Here is a 20855-nt window from a genome sequence, read left to right on the forward strand (position 1 = left end):
CACCTCACATCGCTCGATATTACATAAACCAAATCTCAAATTTGTTTATTACAGCACACTCTCACCAAATTATATTGTAAGGCTCAAATGAGCATAACTCACCTCACAATTACAATTGCTGTAAAACTAAAACAAATTCTCTAACCCGCACGATCACCGTCCTGATTCTCCTGACCTGCAGGATTACCCGCTACACCGTTTGAATAGTGTACCGGGATTGCAACAATACAAACCCGGTAAGCTTTTTGCAAAGCTCGTATGAGTAAATAAAAGGATTGCACGATTTAAAGTAACACAATCAACTCAAGCACATTTTAATTTTGTTTTGCATAAGAATTGAAGTGTACAACATCACTTCAAGCATCAATCAACTCACATCTCATCATGACTACTCAATAATAAACAACTTCTTACTCAATATATACTCACAGGCTTATGATTTATTTATATAAATCATCCCATGCAGTATATTATACTTACAGGCTTATGATTAATTATATTAATCACCCCATTCAGTATATCATACTTACAGGCTTATGATTAATTATATTAATCACCCCATTCAGTATGTCATGTCATACCCAAGGGCATATGATAACTCGTTTATCCCCCAAGCAGTATGACGGCAGACAGACTAGAGCTCTAACTGTATCGTAAAGTGTCACCTGGGCCAAGGTTCACCTTACGAATGACTGCTTTTCTCAATTCACTCGACTCCTCATTTAATTCATCTCAACGACTCAACTATCGCACTTTACTCAATTACCCATTATCATAGACAACACAACATCTAAGATAAATCACATATTCCAAGGGTAATGCTCAAAATATAACTCAGTAAATCACACCATCCAATATATATTCCACGTAAATATATATATACGTAGTCACCCACACAAGAGTGACCACTAATACCAACTATAGTTCACATGCAATAAAATCTAGAAATTCATTTTTATAGTTTAAATACATTTTACTTACCTATGGACCGTAGTCGATCAAGTCCATATAATTTAAAACAAATATTTATTTTAGTAAAACAATTTCCACAATTTCTCAATTAAATAAAATCACCGAATTTCGGTTCGTGAATGAACCATGTGCGATTTACTCACCTCGATATTCCCGCTGCGTCTTCAATTCAACACAATACACACCGAAATCGTTCACCCAAGGGAGACCGTCAATCACCTAATCACACATGACCTTAACTTAGCCAATAGCTCAAAAACATACTCAAACGACAATCCAACGGTCGGATCGAAATTAAATGATGATCCAACGGTCGGATCCTCACGGATCGCCTTTAGGATCACCCCCCAAAAATCATCACGAAGATCCAACGGTCAGATCTTCCTGAATCGTCCTTACTAACATCTTCACAAATTTATACAAAAATCCGACGGACGGATTCTCACGAATCGCCTCCCTAATCACCGTTTTGCATTTATACGAAGATCCAACGGTCGGATCTTCGCCCATGACCACACAAAGCCACTGGGACAGTCATAAGATCATCGTATTAAAACTACAAGTCCATCTGACGGTCCTAACTTCACATATCACAAATCTAACGATCGAAATCGATCGAAACTTAAAAATTCATAACTTCATCATACGATATCCAAAAATTATGAATTATATATGCAAACGATCGTATCGACACGTAGAACACAAAAATGGACAGAAACTGTCCTTGGGGTGTCCGGAGGTCGCCGGAAACCACCATCACAGTGGCGGCACCGCCACCCATCCAAAGTCAAAATTAGACAAAACTCCCAACATCAAAGTCCTTCAACTCAACTCCAATTTCACTTTTCATAACTACACCAAAGTCAGATTATAAGCCAAAAAGTAGAATTTTACCTCGCAAGTTTTGAAACCCGAAGAACCCTAGTTTCCCAATCTTCAAAATTCGATCACCCCGGATCAAATCGCTGCAAGCCTTCTTGGGGATAGCTTCTACTTCCTCTGGGCTAGAAAAGCCCTCAAAGAACTCGAGCTATAGTGGCCGGAGCTGGGAGAACCAAGGTGGCGAAGGAAGACGATTTCCAGCTCGGCTGTGCGGCTTCTCGGTCTTCTAGCGGCCACCACGATGGTTATCTCAAGTCGATGTCTTCTGGAAAGTTGTAGAAAACTTCACGGTGAGAAAAATTGCTTTTGGAATCAGGTCGATCGGAGGCCTGTAGAGGAAGATATGGCCAGACAAAGTAGAGCCCAGAAAAAGTGGGGAAGAGCGATTTCGTCTCCGACGAGGCTCTCTTCTCGACCTTGTAGAGCCTCATACAGCTCGTATTTCACTTCGATTTCTTCTACAAACTCGTAAAGGGGGTCGAGACCAGAAAAACCCACTTTGTTTCACATCAATCGGTGGCCGGATGAGGAAGAACGAAGGTGACGAAGGGAGGGGGTCGCGGCTGGGCTCGGGAGAGAAATGGGGAGAAATTTCTGGAGTTCCAGAAATTCTGTCCTCATTTGCAATATTCGGATTTTTTTTCATATTTATAGAAAATCCCAATTTTCAAATATTCGTAACTTATTCATACGAACTCCGAATATTACGTTCCATATGTCCACGAACTCGTATCGACGCGCTCTACAACTTTCATGAAGGAAGTTTTCCCAATTTCCCAATGTATAAAAAGTCAACTCCTTTGACCCCCCTAAAACGTTCAGTTTTCAAAATAAAATCGTTCGAACTAATTCCACACTCCTCTAAGCTTCGTACTCGTGTCCACGACCACGAAATCATTTCCAAAACGTCATCGGAAATTATCTTGAATTTTTCGGGTATTACAAGGCGGCTTGGCTTGGAGGTTGGAGGTTGGAGGCGGCTTGACTAGGTGTCTGGGTACTTGAGAGAGAAAATCGGAGATAGATGAGAATGAGGGAGATGGAGAGAATAGTCTTTACCCTTTCGATCGGAGATGCAGAATTAGAATTTTATTATTTATATTTTTACACAAATATCCGTGTGAACTATTAAGCTGGTATTAAAATTTTATTATTTATAATTTTTTACACAGATATCCGTGTGAAATTAAGTGGATATTATAATATTTATTTATATTTTTACACAGATATCTGTGTGAACTAATATTTCACACTGAAAACTGTTTGAATTTTTAATTTACCATCTGACAACCTTATAGGAATTTCTAAATTTAACTTTATTTCACACGGACTCCGTGTGTAAATTAACTTGTAAAATATTGGGTCCCAATCTGAACCCTATGTGGCCACAATAGTCAGTGTGAAAAAAATTTACACACGGATTTCCGTGTGTACTATAACACTTTATACACGGATATTCGTCCGTGTGAAGCTCTGTGACAATAGCATCCGTGTCAAAGACCCTGTTTTTCTAGTAGTGGTGGAGTCTTCACCCAAATTCAAAACCAGCTTTACCATATGTACGTCTACCTAGTTGAAGTCTTTTCTTGCTATAGTACTAATTGATGTCCAAGCCAAGAAGACCCCCAGGGGACCTCCCAAACAAGCAAAGTTTAGAATTGGGTTGGTCAATGCTCCTTTAATCAGTATAAGCTTAATTTAAATGTCAGCCAACAATGAATATCCGAATTCAAATTTTAAGAAAATGTCTATTACAAAACATCTCAAGTAAACTTCCCTGCTAATAAATTTGCTACTTTATGATGGAGAGAAAAGAATTAGTGCTAGCTAATTAATAGTATTCTTCCTAATAATGGAAGCTGCAGCGAAGACTCAAAATGCACACAGTACAACAAAACATAGTAACACAGACTCAAAATGGGATCAAAATCAAGAAAATTTCCACTCTACAAAATTCAACTCAAAGATTGCAACTCAAACCTTCACATCAGGAGACCATTATTGACCCTCCACCATTATTGATAACTGCATATGTTGTTGTACTTTCCGTCCAACCCAACTACCCGAAACCAACCCAATAAGTAACTCTACTCCTTCTCATACTACTCCAACCTCCTCTCACTCTTGCTTCGCTTCCTCCATTTTCTCCGAAACCAACCCAATAAGTCATCTCCACTCTAGCCTCATTACCACCTCATCTTTTCATATCCTAATTCGAAGAAACATAAACGAAGGCAGCGAAATTGGAGTAAGGGCTTACCTTATCGACCTCCATTGAAGCCAGATTCGAGCTGAGCACGGATTTGATTCCTAGCTGCTACTGCTTCGGAGATTTTGTAGATTTAGGCTTGTGAAAGCTGAAATTTGAGCTCGGATTAACATATTGCTACTGCTTTTATATGAAATCGAAGAAAAATTCATGAACCAAGTTCGATATTGAAGAAAAACTTACCCTGCTACTGCGTTGGATCCGTCGCTGGAGGTTTTGGGGTTTGCGTTTTGGGATTTTGATTTTTGGTTGTTGCGCATTAGGTTAGTGGCATACGCGTAAATTTTGATGAAAACTGAGCATTTTGGTTATTTTTCATTAAAATTCGGAGCCAGGCCTGCTTCATTTGGTTTTGGGTCTGGGCTTGTGTCCTTATTTGTATAAATCTATTTGAATGTGGGTTTTTTGTGTTTACATCTTTGATCTGGTGCTACTGTGTAATTTTCTATACACACATACCATAACTCCTATACTAATTAAATAAAATTACAGAGTACACACCACTACTCTGCAACTCCTAAGATAGGAAAATATGACTCACGTTAACAAAACGAACTTACATCACAATATCTTCTCTATGGTATAACCCTAATCAAGAAAAAAGATATCAAGATAACATGGGCTGATGGTCAAAATTTTCAGAGTTATATATTAGCAAGAGTTCTATCTATATGTAGTTTGATAACACACGTAACCAACACGTACAAAATTTTCAGATTTTCTTTTTTACTTTTTGGCTTCTGTCTTTATGCAAGTGTTTGCTCAGCTCGACATACTTTCTGGTAAAAGACAAAAGAAGAAAGTGATCCAGAAGGTAACAAGGAAAAAAAAAAACTAGATCGACCTGAAACTCATGACTCATCAGACTCGATCGGTGCCGTGGATAATGAGTCGCCTACTCTTCTAGCTATCATCCTACGTCTCATGCACCAAGACAAGTGCGTACGTGTTATCCCCTGCTGCATCCTTTGAACCTGCTACAACTATATCCAAATTTCAATATATATATGGCTAATTAAGTCAAGGTGTGCTTGAATCTTATACTCGATCGGCATCCAAATCTCTATATAAATACTTGCACTAAACTACTAGCTAGCTGCTAGCTCCTCGCTCAATCTTTAATTGAGAGATGATGGTTTGGATTTGGGCAGTAATAATTGCACTGCTTGCAGTTGTTTATGTTCTGGAACCATGGAGAAGCAAGAAGAAGAGGTTACCTCCTGGTCCAAGAGGGTTTCCTATTTTCGGAAGCCTCAACTTGTTAGGGGAGTTTCCTTACAAAGACCTACACAGACTGGCTCAAAAGTATGGCGACATCATGCACATGCGTTTAGGCATCGTGTCTGCCATCATTGTCTCCTCCCCTCAAGCAGCCGAACTCTTCCTCAAGACCCACGACCTTGTTTTCGCAAGCAGGCCACCTCACGAAGGCGCAAAGCACATCTCTTTCGGGCAGAGGAACTTGAGCTTTTCCAAGTATGGCTCTTATTGGCGAGACATGCGCAAGATGTGCACCCTCGAGTTGCTCAGCAACCACAAAATCAATTCTTTCAAGGAAATGAGGAGAGAAGAGGTTGCTCTTTTCATAGAGGCCATTAAAGAGGCAGCTGCAACCAGTCACGAACCAGTCAATCTCAGCGCTAAGGTGTCATCTCTTAGTACGGATATGAGCTGCAGGATGGTGTTTGGGAAGAAGTACGCGGATAAGGAATTCGACGACAAGGGTTTCAAGTCTGTGATTCAACAAGGCATGCAATTAGCAGCTGCACCTAACTTGGGGGATTACATCCCTTGTATTGCTCCACTTGACCTCCAAGGGTTCACTAAGCGCATGAAGGCCGTTAACAAGGTGTTTGATGACTTTTTCGAGAAGATTATTGATCAACATCTTCAATCGAGGGATGAGGGAAAGACGAAGGACTTTGTTGATGTAATGCTCAGCTTTATGGGGACTCAAGAATCTGAATACCTATTTGAACGCTCCAATATCAAAGCAATCATTTTGGTAAGTAACTAGCTAGGCATAGACTTGCTTGATGTCCAAGCAGTAATGCATTTTGTTGAAGTATGTAGACTTGCTACTTCATACTCTACAGTATTTTAACTTTTGCTCCACCGTATCATAGAAATTCTTTGCAGTATTTTCACTCTAGCCATGACTTCATAATTTTTTGGCAATCCTATAGCATTTCAGAGTAGGATATATTACTCTTAATTTTGCACTTTCAAGATATATCATACTCCGAAATATAATAAAAAGTCTCTTCGATTTAACAATGACTAATTATCGACAGGACATGCTTGTGGCCTCAACGGACACATCAGCAACAACAATTGAGTGGGCCCTCTCTGAACTCATAAAACATCCACAACTAATGAAGAAGGTCCAAAAAGAGCTAGAACATGTGGTGGGCATGGCGAGAATGGTTAAGGAATCAGACTTGGACAAGTTGGAGTACCTGGACATGATAGTGAAAGAAACCTTGAGGCTACATCCAGTGGCACCATTGTTGCTTCCCCATGCATCTACTGAAGATTGCACTGTTAATGGCTTCCACATACCCGAAAAATCGCGCGTTATTATAAACGTGTGGGCAATCGGCAGAGACAAGCATGCTTGGACCAATGCAGACGAGTTCATACCCGAAAGGTTTGCAGGGAGTAATATAGACCTGAAGGGAAACCACTTTCAGCTTATTCCATTTGGGTCGGGTCGCAGACGTTGCCCTGGAATTGAATTAGGGCTAGTTGTGGTCAAGCTAGTATTGGCACAACTTCTGCATTGTTTCGATTGGGAACTCCCAGATGGTTTGTTGCCCACTGAGTTGGACATGACGGAGGAGTTTGGTATAACTGTTCCACGAGCCAAGCATCTGCTGGCTGTTCCTTCTTATCGCCTACACAAATAAGAACATATCGTTGATCATCATAATCATATCAGGATGTTTATGTACTGTTTAATTTCTTGTTTCAATAGTTTTTGGACAATTACAGGTTTGATGTTACTATAGCTAATAATTAACTCGTAAGCGAGCATAAGCCTGTGATGGTCACATTGAATAGGTCTTACCAATCACCAAAAGCAAAATCTTTGGTACAGTACGTTATTTTCAGTACACGTCTTTCTAAATGTATTCAACAAATATATAAGTAAACCCAGCAAATTTTTTACACTCAGTGAATTTATAAAATCTTAACTACACCCAGTAAGTTTTCCTATAATACCTCAAGATGTTTCCCTTCGGGATTGAAGGGATCCTGCCACGAAATTGATTCATATGCAAGTCCAAAACTGAGTTCTTGACTAAAATTCCGAGTTGTTAGGCCTGGACATAGTCAGGCCAGGTCGGTTGTCAGGCCCAAACCGAGTTCGAACCGAAAAAACAGAAAGTCCATTTGTGAAACCGAACACCAGATTTTTACCAGGTTGGGCCGAATTTTCGGTTGCACCAAATTTCTGAATCGGGGCGGCTCAGTTTCGGTTCCTTGACTTCCTTAACTTCCTTCCATCATGTGCAAAAAAAAATCCACAAGAAGATCAGCCTCAGATCGATGTTGTACACAAGCAGAAGAAAAAACAATACTCGGTTCTAAACCATAAGAGAGTTCTAAACCCAGAACTTGAACACAATCCTTCCAAACCACAGATCCAAACCACAGTTACAAACAAGTGTTCCAAACCATAATCATATTCCATAATCATTCAAGAGATGTGCAGAGAGATCGACTCATTTTTAAACCCAGTATCTATACTCAGTTTTATACCCAGTATCTATACTTCTTTGATCAGTTTTCTCGCTAGAAAAGTAACAAAATGAAAATATATGTGGCAAGCAAAAGAATTCTAAATATTCATTAATATTATTGATAAAAAGTAGTACAAAGAGTACAGAGAAGGGGACATAATCTAGACTTCACAAAAACCAGAATAAGATTGAAGACTCCTACATCTCTAATAGTCTTGGAATAGCTTCACTTGAGGATTAAAATTTACTCACTGCCTCTAGATTTTGCACCAGTCCAAGTGTGGAAGGGAAGCAGCCAGTTAAATTATTTCTATCAAAAATCCTGCACATACAAAAGAACTCAATCAGATGAAATTGATGAATCTTCTTAGACAGTTAGGAATTGGAATTCTCCAAATGAAAACAACAGAAATATTGGCTTCAATTCCTCAGTTTTCATGTCAATGAATTTTTATTTAGTAACAAATGCCGTTTGAAACTGAAATGTGCACTAAGGACTAAGTCAAGACAAATAGATATGCATTGCAAATAAACATGAACTCGTACATTTCCTGTTCTATTCTGCAGATTGTATAGATCTTTCCCATATTTCAAGCTCCTCTAGAAAATGAACGCTTTTAACGTACAACACTTACAAATGTACCCGAAACATGTTATGATGCTATAGGTATGATGTCAAGCAAAATCATGTGCTACACATAGTACCAAAAAAATCGTATTCAGAATTATGGAAAGCATTGATGAAAATTTTAAATGTAGTACGTATGTATGTGTAGTGAAGACCTATATTATAATGCTATAGGTGATTGACTTACCAAATCAACTTTCTGTGGGCTATCTATGGAGAATAATATTCACAGACCTACATCTCTCAAGCGGCGCAACAAAAGTACTGAAATCATACAACATCATTCAATCAGCCATAAACATATCAAGCAGCTTTGCCTAGATCTTCAATTATATGACTAATAGGATAAATCCAAAAGTTATGTGAACAAAGAAAAGGGGTAAGAGGTGAACTTAAAACGAAATGTGCATAGAATATTAAAAGGCAACGCACAACAAATTTATAAGATATACAAATGGTGTACCCAACAGGAACTTCAAGGCTGTCCAAAGCTAGCTTTGCCTAGATAAAGCAGTAAGAAATATAGAAGTTAAATATCAGCTATGGAAGCAAACTTAACACCAGAATAAGAAGGACAAAAAAAGGGATATATATCAAGCAGAATAAAGTAAAGAGAGGCAACCACATGAAGACAAGAGCTGAATCTGAAGGAAAATTTCTTTTATTGATAGGAAATCTCAGTCAGATTATTGGAACTACCAATAGCACCAACAACAGCAGATAAGCAACAAAAACAAACTCAATCATACTATAAAAGGACCAGAAAATGTAAATTGCACTGCTGAGGTCTCAGAACTGTACAGAAACCTCAGTGAAAGGCAGACAGTAACTTAACCAGACCAGTCCATCATTGAAATCAACTTTGGGTGTTTGTCAGGGATAGACAAATTTTCACTGTCCTGAAATCCAAGCCAATTACAATCCACGATATAAAAACCTGTAGTTAGTTCTTAAACTGAAAGTAATTGATCAGAGAATCACCTAACGGTTTAAAATTACAGCCTACTTGGGAGAAGTCTAAACAGTACCTGTTCTAAAGCAAGATCCATAAACATAAGGGTATCATTGTTGGGGTTCTCTTTCTCCAAGAGATGTCATCTATTTTGAGAGAGAAAGAGAGAGAGGCAACACATCAGAAAATAGCAAAACCAAAATAGACAATTGTCTGTCACGGTAGAATCAACACATTCGAGTGAAATACTACAAATGCATGTGCAAGATCTGTATCAAGCCTAATTTGCCACCAAACAAAATGAAAAATGTGCCCTTTTTTTCATGTGTGAACACATTAACAGAAAATAATAATTTGGCATTGATGTCTTCAATAAAAACTAAAGATTGGACAAAACAAGAGAACCAGAAACTGATTGCCAGAATGAAAAGAGCAATGCCTCAAAACTTTTTTGATTGCATCAGAATACTTGCATCTACAAAACCAAATTGACAAAAACCCCTTCAAAAGTATAAACACCCATCGAAAGACCCTGTTGATGAAACCAGAATTGGAACCTGGGGTGGGCTATAACATCAACAATCACATAAGAGCAACCACCTACAGCAAGCAATCTCAACTTACCCAGAACTTAAAATAAACTATCATTTAATTTTGTCAAAGACATAACTCAGTGGCAACCAAGAAAATAGTTCAGAAATCAGAAATGTTGAAGTTGATTACAGCTATATCCTGAAATAAATACCAAACGGAAAAGGAAGAAGAGCATACTTGCAGTGAAGAGTGAAGCGCCCAAAATCTACTTGAACTATTTCCTTTAACATAGAAAATTGATTGAATTAAGACGATTGGCAGCAATAAATGTGATAGTTCAGGGTAGTCATCAACAAACCACCCAAAGTAGGCCACACACAAGGGCCATGCCTTGTCGAATCCAATGCAAGACATCTCCCAATTGATCCTACACGAAAAACACAAAGCAAAACTCAAATTTCGAACCAAAACAATCTAAGACCTTATATTTAACTTAGCGGCGAATTTGAAAGGAGACAAGTGGGCACCGGCGTTCTGGTGCTGCTGCGGCTGCTGGTACTGACTGTTGGCTTTCGCTTCTTTTATTCTTGCACTTTAACCAATGACTAGAATATCGAGTTTCGAGGAAATATCAATGGTTCTGAAAATGGAAATTTCGACGGAAATATCGAGGATATATCGATTTCGGTAAATAATCAATAAAAATTATGAAAATTTAAAAAAAAACATGAAAATTTTAAATGAAACTTTTAGATATGTTTGTTTAATCAATTATCTACTATAAAAATAATTGAATAAGTGCTATTATATAGTGAGCTACAATAATCTAAGGTGAATCCTGACAAGTAAAGATTTACTTTAAACATCTCATTGTTTTCTATAGCTGAAAAACTCAATCACGCTTTATATACATTTTTTTGTACTAATGCATATTCAAATATAGAGTTAACTTTTAAAAAGTCGTTGTAAATTTTTAAACGGCTGATAAATCTAAAATAGTCATAAATTTTGAAAATTGGTTATTGATTAAATATTTCTATAGTTTAGATTCGTAAAAAACAGAGTTGATAGTTTATATAATATATAGATAAGTCGCAAAATATAAACCAAGTGGAGGAATAACAAGGATGGTTAAGTCATCCATTTGTTTCTTAGCCAAGCAGGGTTCGAATCCCAGTCTTGTTGGCCTGCAATTGCCTTTTTGATTGAAGGAGCACGTGGCACTCAAGTGGGAGAGAGATAAGGAAGGAGCACGTCGCACTTAAGTAGGAGATAAATAAAGGACACGTGGCAGGTATGTGGACGAGTGGGAGGAATATTCGAGAAATATCCCGAAATTTCAGTAAATATCGATAATTTCGCGCGAAATTAATTGGTAAGTGAAAGAAATATCGGAACATGAAAAAAACGAAATTTTGGCGATTTTTTCGATTTTTTAGTCCTTGACTTTAACCTTCACGAGGCTTTGACTGTTGCCAAACTTGGAGAGAGATGATTGAAGAAAAGAAGTTGCGATTGAGCAATAATGATGAGCGTATTAGTTTTATGTGGTATTTAGAATTAGTGGTTAACTCAGTAGATCAAGATCTAAACGATAAAGAAAATAGATAAAATTTTGACCATAATCATTTCTTCTTATCATGAAAACATCCAACGGTCGATTTCGATAAAGTCTATTTCCTCCACATTGTTGCTCAAGGAAGGGTATACTTACGATACAACTAATAAACAAGTTAGACCACATTGGTAGACATATAAGGATTTTGTGCAATCCAAATAATCGAAACTGAAAATCGATAAATTTGACATTACTCATATATTTTTAGCGTAGTAACAAGTATTGTGTAAAAAAAAAATTAACTTGAACCGCTGTCATTTCGACATCAAATGAAGCGGTCAACCACTTATAAGCTTATACTTCCCTAACGGGAGCTGAACCACGAGGAGATAAACTTTCATAAATTTTTACATTAGTTGATATAGCTAATACCCATTAGAGTGTGAGAGCTGACATATCGAACAAAATAAGTTTCGAATGAGTAGTTATGAGCATATTAGTTTTATATGATATTTAGGGTTTGTGGTTGACCTAGTAGATCGAGACCTAAATGACAATGAAAATGACTAAAATTTTAACCACAACCATTTCTTCTTGTCATGATAACATCCAACGGTCGATTTTGATAAAATCTATTTCCTCCACCTTTTTGGTTACAGAAGGTATATTTTTTTATGCAACTAATAAACAAGTTATGTCACATTTTATTTATTTTTTTTTTAATTGAAAAAGTTACTGTAATTTTTCTCTTGATTTGAGGAAGCTTCTTCTTTTTTCATGGGAGGTATTGCAATTTTTTCAAATACGACATAGTCTATTGACTATCTTATCCTCGTGATGAAAAATATCAAACCCTGCAGAAAGAAGTATCTAGATGCCAAGATCATCTAGAAAAAAATACCTGTTATAATCCACCAATTAGAAAAATTGGAAAACAAACTGAATTATATCAAAGAACTTCCAAAAACGGAAGAAGAAAAACTAACAAATGTTAGTAGAAAAATCAATGAACAGCAAAAAAAGCTGGATTCTATGAAAAATATATTGAAGGACAAGAAAGTGCCTACAGTAAAAACAAAGAAAACTAATGGACTCAAACCATTAGAAAAGACCAGAAAAGAATCATGTTCCAAACATGATTTTTCTGGAACCATCAACTAGTTATACTAGTATTCGGTATGAAAATCCGAAAGAAACTCGAGATGTCAAAATGATGAGTATCTTTGGGAAAAAAAAAGGAGTACAACTCCTAAATGCTGAAAAATTCGAATTCAACGAAATTGAACAAGAGGTAAAAAAACGCCTCAATTCCAAAGCTAGATTTTAAACAAACCTACAAAAGGGGTGATTATACACATTTTTATATGGGTAATTATATCTAAAATACTAAAACTAAGCTAATCCTCGAGTTAATTATTATGTAATTAATCTACTTTTATTTATTTTGTAGGAAATAAGCAGAGTTGCAAAAACGAGAAAAGAATGGCGCGAAAAGATTTGAGTTTTCGATGAAAGGACAAAATTGTGGATATGTTAATTGCTTAATTAAGCTTAATTACTTAATTAAATTTAATGTTAATTAACCAAGACACAAAACGTGCAGCACACAATGAAATTATGGGTTGATTACCCATTGATTAATTGCTCACTTGACACGTGGCAATTTTTCCTTTTCATTCACTTGCCAAATGCTAATAGCACGTGGCCTTCATTCAATTAATCATCAAATCCTTACCTCTTCTTCCTTTCACGAACTGAAGGCTCCCATATATTTATCACACTGCTCACGCGCGGATTTTGTTTTGCTTTTGGCCCACCAATTAAGTGTTGACACGCAGAGCTTATCTATTTCTTTAGCTCGTAGACCACACAACCCAACCACATATATATACTCCTATACTCCTCGCCGAGGAGAAGAAGAAAACCCTAGAGCAACAGTTGCCGCACCACCAAAACAGAGGCAGCCCTTTGGGCTGCTCTCTACTCCCATCTTCTTCCTCCATTTTTTCCTCTTTTCTTTATATTTTGTTTTGAGATTTGAAGGACTACTCATACAAAGCTTCAAGGATCTATCAAGGGACTCAATTTCTACAAGATTCAAGATTTGGGTGTTTTGTGGGGTTGTAATTCAAGGCTTGTCATGCTAGCTTCATAGCTATTTGTGACTCTCCTTGTTTTCTCCTACACTTCTCTACTCTTTGCTATTTGAATTTTGTAATTTTGATGTTCATGAATATGAGTTGTGAGTAGTTACTTTTGGGGGCTAGGGTTTCTAACTCTAGCTCAATTTTGATGTAATGAACATATTTTTTTCAAGTGATAAATAATATATTTTCATATGGGTGCACTCTAATTACTATGTCAATTGATTCTTGATGCATAAATTTTAGGGAATTGACCACTCTCTTTGTTATGTTTTGAGATTTGTGTTGTGTGATACAATTGGTAGTTCTTTTGTTCACTAGCTTCATGTAATTAGTGTGGTGTGTCAAGTAGTTGCTTAATTGAGAATTAATGATTGCCTAAGTTTCTATTTTCTTGTGCCCTTCGCCTTTAATCCTAGATGTTGTGGCCCTAGCAAGGCATAATGATTAGGGTTAGAGAGTTCATTCTTGCCTTGACCGGAAGAGTGGATACCATATAAGAGAAATTGACTTAGTGGCCTTAATCGGCATTAGGTAGAGAACTACGTAATCATTACTTTTTAGGTTGTAACTATTGCATGCTTAAATCCCTAATTTCTAGAGCTCTACGCCTTTAGCTCATGTTTTAGTAGCCCTGGTAAGGTACTAATTCATGAGTTAGAGAGTTCATATTTGTCCTAACCGAAAAAGTTGCCAGAGCGAGAACAAAAAATTATCAATTTATGCATATTGGAGCAGTCCAAGTAGGCATAAAACTTCTAGCTCGCGAAGGCATAAACTGTTCAGTTCTATGTGTCTTACAAGACAATAGACTAACAGATTTTCAAGCTAGTCTGTTGGGAACCCTTGAAGCATCCTTATGCAATCAAGTGGCATATTTTAACTGCTTCCCAAACTTCTCAACCAGCTTGAAGGATGTAGCTCACTGTCTCAGACTAAGCATTAAGACAGATGGCATATCTATGAAAAATGATATGCAAGAACTCGCAATAGTATACAGAATATACTATAAACTGATGAGTACCACAGTAGAACCAAAGACAAGGATATCCAATATCTCAGGTCTTACTACTGGATTCCTCACCAGTCAGAAGAACCATTCACAACAGATTCACAAGGTTACTTGGAAATTGGAATGAAGTAACTTTATTGAATGGAAATTATCTGGTCCGAAGCTACCAGCAGAAAGTGCAAAAGCAAAAACATATGAAAATAGAAAGACTGGAGAAATCAGTCTAACTTTTGACAATCACAGGAAAAGTGATGTCTGTCCTGAGAATATCATGGTAAACAAAAACCTTCTTAGAAGAAGCTACAGCACTAGAGAAGCTAGTGTTAGTGGTACTAAATTTTCTGTTGAAGAACCAACAGAACCAATCACTGAAGAAGAGCTAGAAGCTGATCTAAACATACCCGTTAATGTACTTAGAGCACAAAAGCTCTATGATCTCTATGATGAAGCAGAATTCTGCGAAAATCCTGAACGATTAGACAAGCTAATCGAAGAAATGAAAAATTTCAATCCAGGAAAGGAAAGAAAACTCCTTCCCTACCAAGATATTGAAATGGAAGAAGGAGAAAGCTCCAAAACTTTCACCATGAGAGAAAAGGGAAAACTGAAACTCCCTATACAGAAAGCCCCTACGGGAAGAAATGGAGAAAGAAATTCTCAAAGATTTGTCCCAGAGGACAAGATACCCAGAGTAAATTTCCAATTATGGTATCTGGCTAGATCTAGACAAATCTCTAGACAAGAGAAAAACTCTTGACCAATGGGTAGATAGCCTGATGATGGCCTCTGCTCTTACCCTTGGAAAATTCGAAGCTCCTGGTCTTCAAATGTACTTCGAAACTACTCTCACAGGAGTAGCAAAAAAGTATTACTTCTCTTTCAAAGAGACGGCCAGAGGAAAAGAATGGCTGGAAGAAATCAAAACTTCAAAATCTCCGTATGATTTTGCAGTACCCCTGTATGATCAGTTCTGTGGAGATCTCTCAAATTTGAGTGAAAAGGCTAAAGAAACGGCCAAATCAAATATCTATGCTCTCAAAATCTGTGACATGAGATATTTTGAAGAATACTTGAATGAATTTCAAGAATACTACTGTACGATTGGTGAACTAAAGAATACTGATCTAGTCAACCTATTGCACAGAAAACTCCCTGAACCATGGAGAACAGCTGTGAGAGAAAGCATAGCTGAAAAACCAATTGAAAGATTTTCAGTTGGAGGAATTGCCGACAGAATCAGGCAATTATTGAAAGAACAGTGAAAAGCCAATCTTAGAGCAAAGATGGCTAAGAAACAACTCAAAGGAGTTGAAAATTTCTGTTATGGAATACTGGATATGCCAACCAACTGGGGATGTCATGAATCCAAGTTCTGCAGAAAGAAAAAAGAAAAATACTCTAAAAAATTCAGAAAGAGTAATAAGAAAAAGGATTGGAAATTCAAGAAGAGTTCCAATTACAAGAAACAACAGGATGAAGATCCTAAAAAGAAATTTTTCAAGAAAAAGAAGAATAATCATCAGCATAAACAACAACAACCAAGCAAAAAGGCTTGCAGATGTTGGTTATGTAAAGTTGAAGGGCATTATGCCAATGAATGCCCGGAAAAGGGTAAAACATTTACTAAATCTCTCTTTGAAGAATATGAGCATATAGTAGAAACAGCAAACATGAAAGGCTACGAAATAGCCTATTCTGATGATGAAGAAGATGACAGGTTAGTTTATTCTGCCTGGTCTGAAGAAGAAGAATCATCTGATTCTGAAACAGATTCTGAAGTAGAACACTTCGAATCCAGACAGATGAATGTTCTGAAAGTCAAAATTAAACTGGGAAGAAAGTAAGACAGAATCATTAGTGTCTTCTTATCAGGTGAACCCTGGTACATTCGTTTGTGACTACTGCCTATGTCACGAAAAGGATGGTCTCCCTATGTTTTGTGAAGAGTCAAAAAAGACTTATCACAAAGAATGCTTCATAGCTGAAGCAAGAAGAAAAACCAAGCATGGCCTTATCAGCCAGTTGGTTGAACAAGAATATGAAGAATATTTCTCTGAGCAAAAAGAGAAAGAAGTAGAAACTTTGTTCCAAGAAATCATGGAACCATCTTCCTCAAAAATAAAGGAAGAAAAAATCGATGAAAATATAGAACTGGTTGAATCACCAGAAATTGTTCCAGAAGAATGCAAACCATTCATACCACAGGAACAAGCTCAGGAAAATGAGCTTCAACAATCGAAAGTCGTCTCTACTAGTAGATACAGCAACTACATAGAGATTGGACTAAAATTCCCTGATCACAAGAAATATCATCTACATGCCTTTGTAGATAATGAATCAGGATTTACTGTTGCAAAGAGATTTGCAATTCCAGAAGAACTCTGGAAAGAAGATAAGAAAAGAACAGCTACTGGTGCACGTTTGACGGAAGTCACCTCACCATGAATAAAGTAGCAAAAAATGTTCATATCACCATTGGTGGAGGAACATTTATCATCCACAACGTTTGGCAATCTGAAGGCCAAGGATAAGATTTCTTGTTGGAAAATGATTTTATTCTCCAACATAGATTTATTCAGGATGAAGAAGCGATAGGCTTCAGAAAAGGAGAACGGGTGTTCTGGGCAGATAGGCTTACTCAAGCCAAAAGTGTAATAGGACCAAACTTTACTACACAATATCAGAGATCGCAACAGAATAGTGGTGATCTTACCCCCTACAAACCCAAATTTGAACCCATACTCCAAATCAAACAACAAGAAGAATTACTTGTTGAAGAATCTTCATAAGAAGAATTACTTGTTGAAGAATCTTCTGAAGAAGAAGAAGAAGAAACTAGTGAAGAAGAAGAAGCTAGTTTCATCCATGAGCATAACCTCAAGCACTTCCAGAATAAGCTTGAGTCCCAGAAAATTCCTACTCTTGATAAAATCAAGAAACTACTCGAACAGAATATCGATGTAGACTCTCAGAAATTTTGGGAAAAAGACCCAGTGGTTTGTGAATTGAGATTACATGATATGAATGCTATCTGTCATGTCAAAGCCATTCCTCAGTACAAAGAGGAATACCAAAAAGAATTCAGAAAAGATATTGAAGATCTCCTGAACTAGAGATTAATTCAACCATCCTCTAGCCCTCATCATGCTCCAACATTCTACGTGAGAAATCATGCAGAAAATATCAGAGGAAAAGCTAGAATGGTAATTGACTACAGAGATGTCAATAAGAAGACCGTGAAGGACGGTTATCAAATTGCTCAAGTACGAGTACTGATCAACCAGCTCAGAGGAGCTAAAGTCTTTTCAAAATTTGATGCAAAGTCGGGTTTTTGGCACGTCAAGATGCATCCTGAGAGTGTTCCTCTCACTGCATTTGGAACACCACAAGGTCATTATTAATGGTTAGTAATGCCTTTTGGTCTAAAACAAGCTCCCTCAATCTTCTTCCAAAGGAAGATGGATAAGATCTTCAAACATGTTGCGGAGTTATGTGTCGTCTACATTGATGACATCCTTGTCTTCTCCAAAAACAGAGAAGAACACATGAAACACCTCCATGAGGTAGTAAAGCTGATAGTTCAACATGGAATTATCCTAGGAGAAAATAAAATCTTATTTATCCTCGATGAAGTTGATTTCCTAGGAATAAATATCAAGAATGGAGTGATAAATATAGAGACTTCCTCAAAAGACACACTACCTTAACTCCAGTGGAAGTACCATATCCCGGAGGCAAGTCCATGTATACTTCTTCATTCAAATCACCATGCAAGAAGGCATTTTTAACATCAAATTGTTGCAGAGGCCAATCAAGATTAGCAGCTAGAGACAGAAGTACCCGAATTGTATTTATCTTTGCTACTGGTGCAAAATTTTCATCATAGTCCACACCATACTTCTGGGTATAACCCTTCGCTACTAGCCTTGCCTTATATCTATCCACCGAACCATCTGAATTGTGCTTCACTGTATACACCCATCGTCACCCAACTGTTTTCTTTCCAGGAGGTAGTGATACTAACTCCCACGTTTGATTTTTTTCAAGTGCATCCATCTCCACAGCCACTGCTTTTGCCCACTTCTCATCCTTCATTGCATCCTGCACTTTACTAGGAAGTGACACAGAAGATAATTGATTCACAAAGGCTACATATAGTTTAGACAACCTATGAGTAGACACATAATTAGCTACAAGATATTTGGTCTTAGCACACAAACTTGGTTCATATTTCTTGGCAGGCTGGCCACGATTGGACCGTTCTGGTAAGACTCGTGTTGGAACATGTGTAGAATCAGTTAAAGGAGTAACACTATCAGACAAAGGTGGATTATGGGATAAAGGCAAACTACTACGTACCTCAGATGAAGATTGAACAGGGGAGACCACTGATGGAGAGGGAAAGACTGAATTATTAGGAGCTTCTTCTTGAAGGGTAGACGATTCGGCAATTGTCTTTTCTGTTTCGGAACTTGTAATGCTCTGTTCGGCAGTTGCATGGCGAAGGCTAGACGATTCAGCAATTTCCTTTTCTGTTTCGGAACTCGCAACACTCTATTCGGCAATTGCCTTTTCTATTTCTGCAGGAGTGTCATTGTTTTCTGGGGCATTGGACACTTCCTCTTCACTAACCAATCGATCGTTTGAGATAAAGCGATCGATCGTTGGCCCTGTTTGGCACTGTCCTTCATAAAAAACACACTGCTCCCCCTGACTATGAGTTGTAGAAGGTGGAAAATAACATGTATCCTCACTGAATGTCACACCCATGGTGACATAAAATCGTTGAGAGGGAGGATGATAACACTTATATCCTTTCTGCTGAGTCCCATACCCGACAAAGACACACTTGAGAGCCCTTGCATCTAACTTAGAACGTTGGTTCTTATAGAGATGGACAAGGCTACACAACCAAAGACACGAGGAGGAAGGGTATTAAGAGATGGGATAGAGACATAACTAGACAATACCTCGAATGGAATACGACCTTGAAGAGAGGAAGATGGGAGATGATTAATAAGATGGGAGGCACACAACACTGCCTCTCCCCAAAGGTATTTAGGCATATTGGCACTAAGGAGAAGGGCCCGACCCATGTCTAACAAATGTCGATTCTTCCGCTCAGAGACTCCATTCTGTTCTGGTGTTTGTGGGCAAGTGGTTTGGTGAACAATTCCATGAGATTGGAAGTAATCACGAAATGAATGATTAACAAACTCCCCCCCCCCCCCCCCCCCCATTATCAGACCGAAAGACCTTAATACGAGCATCATATTGGGTACGAACAAGATTATGGAAGGCTGTAAAGGCAGAGAAAACTGCATATTTTGACTTAAGCAAAACAACCCAAGTTAATCTAGTGAAGTCATCAATGAATAAAACAAAATAATGCATTCCTGAAAGAGTTGAATTTTTTGAAGGTCCCCATAAATCAGAATGATTTAATTAAAAAAAGGCCTCGGTACAATTGGGTGAGATCCACCCACTTATAAGTTATATTTTATTTGTCACTTTTCCAATGTGGGATCTTTCCTTTCCAACACTCCCCCTCACGTGCAACCTAGCTCTAGGTCTGCACGTGAAATTAATTAACAATCCAATTCCCACATTGGAAATTGGGACACAAGTCTCATATCGGAGACTTGGTCAATATAACAATCCAAGGCCCACATCGGACACTTGGTAACAATCCTATCAGAATATTCTGATGGCAATATAAGGAACCCAAATTCGGGCCCATGACAATTGGAGACGCAATTGGAGAGAGACCCGCTTTGATACCAAGTCAAACAGAACAAAGACAAAGAGAAAGTTTGGGAATTTCTGATGTATTGATCTTCTCCAAAGATGGAGTACATATACAAAGTATACACATTCCTAATAGGAAACTAATTACACTGTGATATTCTCCCCCTTAACTACATGATATCCTCCTTAAATATACAATCCTAATTATACTACAATTCCTACAATTATGGAGAGTGACTCACGCCAACAGTAATCAGTTACCAGGTCTGAATCCTGGCACTGGAAAATCTTTTATTCACCAGAAAAGGCAAATGGCAGATACAAAGTTTTTAGTAGTAAGAAAAAAAAAACATAAAAAAGAAAGAAAAAAAAAAACTGATCCTTCTTTACTAGGGTGTGAACTTATGCTA

At 37.6% G+C, this 20855-nt stretch overlaps 1 protein-coding gene and 2 long non-coding RNA genes across 12 annotated transcripts; 1 reads left to right on the forward strand and 2 right to left on the reverse strand.

Annotated features, from left to right (window-relative positions):
• Window positions 1–830: 830 nt before the first annotated feature.
• Window positions 831–2762, reverse strand: LOC133734408 (uncharacterized). Its single transcript, XR_009858254.1, has 2 exons — window positions 1867–2762; window positions 831–1191 (listed from the first exon to the last, which is right to left on the reverse strand). It is a non-coding gene; the product is annotated as an uncharacterized LOC133734408 (long non-coding RNA).
• A 2385-nt stretch (window positions 2763–5147) lies between these two features.
• On the forward strand, window positions 5148–7293 carry LOC133733730 (cytochrome P450 71AU50-like). Its single transcript, XM_062161371.1, has 2 exons — window positions 5148–6128; window positions 6418–7293. The coding sequence occupies exons 1-2, from the start codon at window positions 5253–5255 to the stop codon at window positions 7030–7032; spliced, it is 1491 nt and encodes a 496-aa protein (XP_062017355.1). The 5' UTR covers window positions 5148–5252; the 3' UTR covers window positions 7033–7293.
• LOC133733731 (uncharacterized) lies at window positions 6882–10647 on the reverse strand. Of its 10 annotated transcripts, none has more exons than XR_009857861.1 (6): window positions 10221–10504; window positions 8685–9595; window positions 8122–8191; window positions 7547–7622; window positions 7349–7449; window positions 6882–7020 (listed from the first exon to the last, which is right to left on the reverse strand). It is a non-coding gene; the product is annotated as an uncharacterized LOC133733731 (long non-coding RNA). The 10 variants fall into 10 exon arrangements; XR_009857860.1 differs by having other exon boundaries at window positions 7547–7626; XR_009857858.1 differs by having other exon boundaries at window positions 8072–8191.
• Window positions 10648–20855: the final 10208 nt, after the last annotated feature.

This window comes from Rosa rugosa, chromosome 2 (assembly GCF_958449725.1).
Source record: "Rosa rugosa chromosome 2, drRosRugo1.1, whole genome shotgun sequence".
NCBI classification, from domain to species: Eukaryota; Viridiplantae; Streptophyta; class Magnoliopsida; order Rosales; family Rosaceae; genus Rosa; species Rosa rugosa.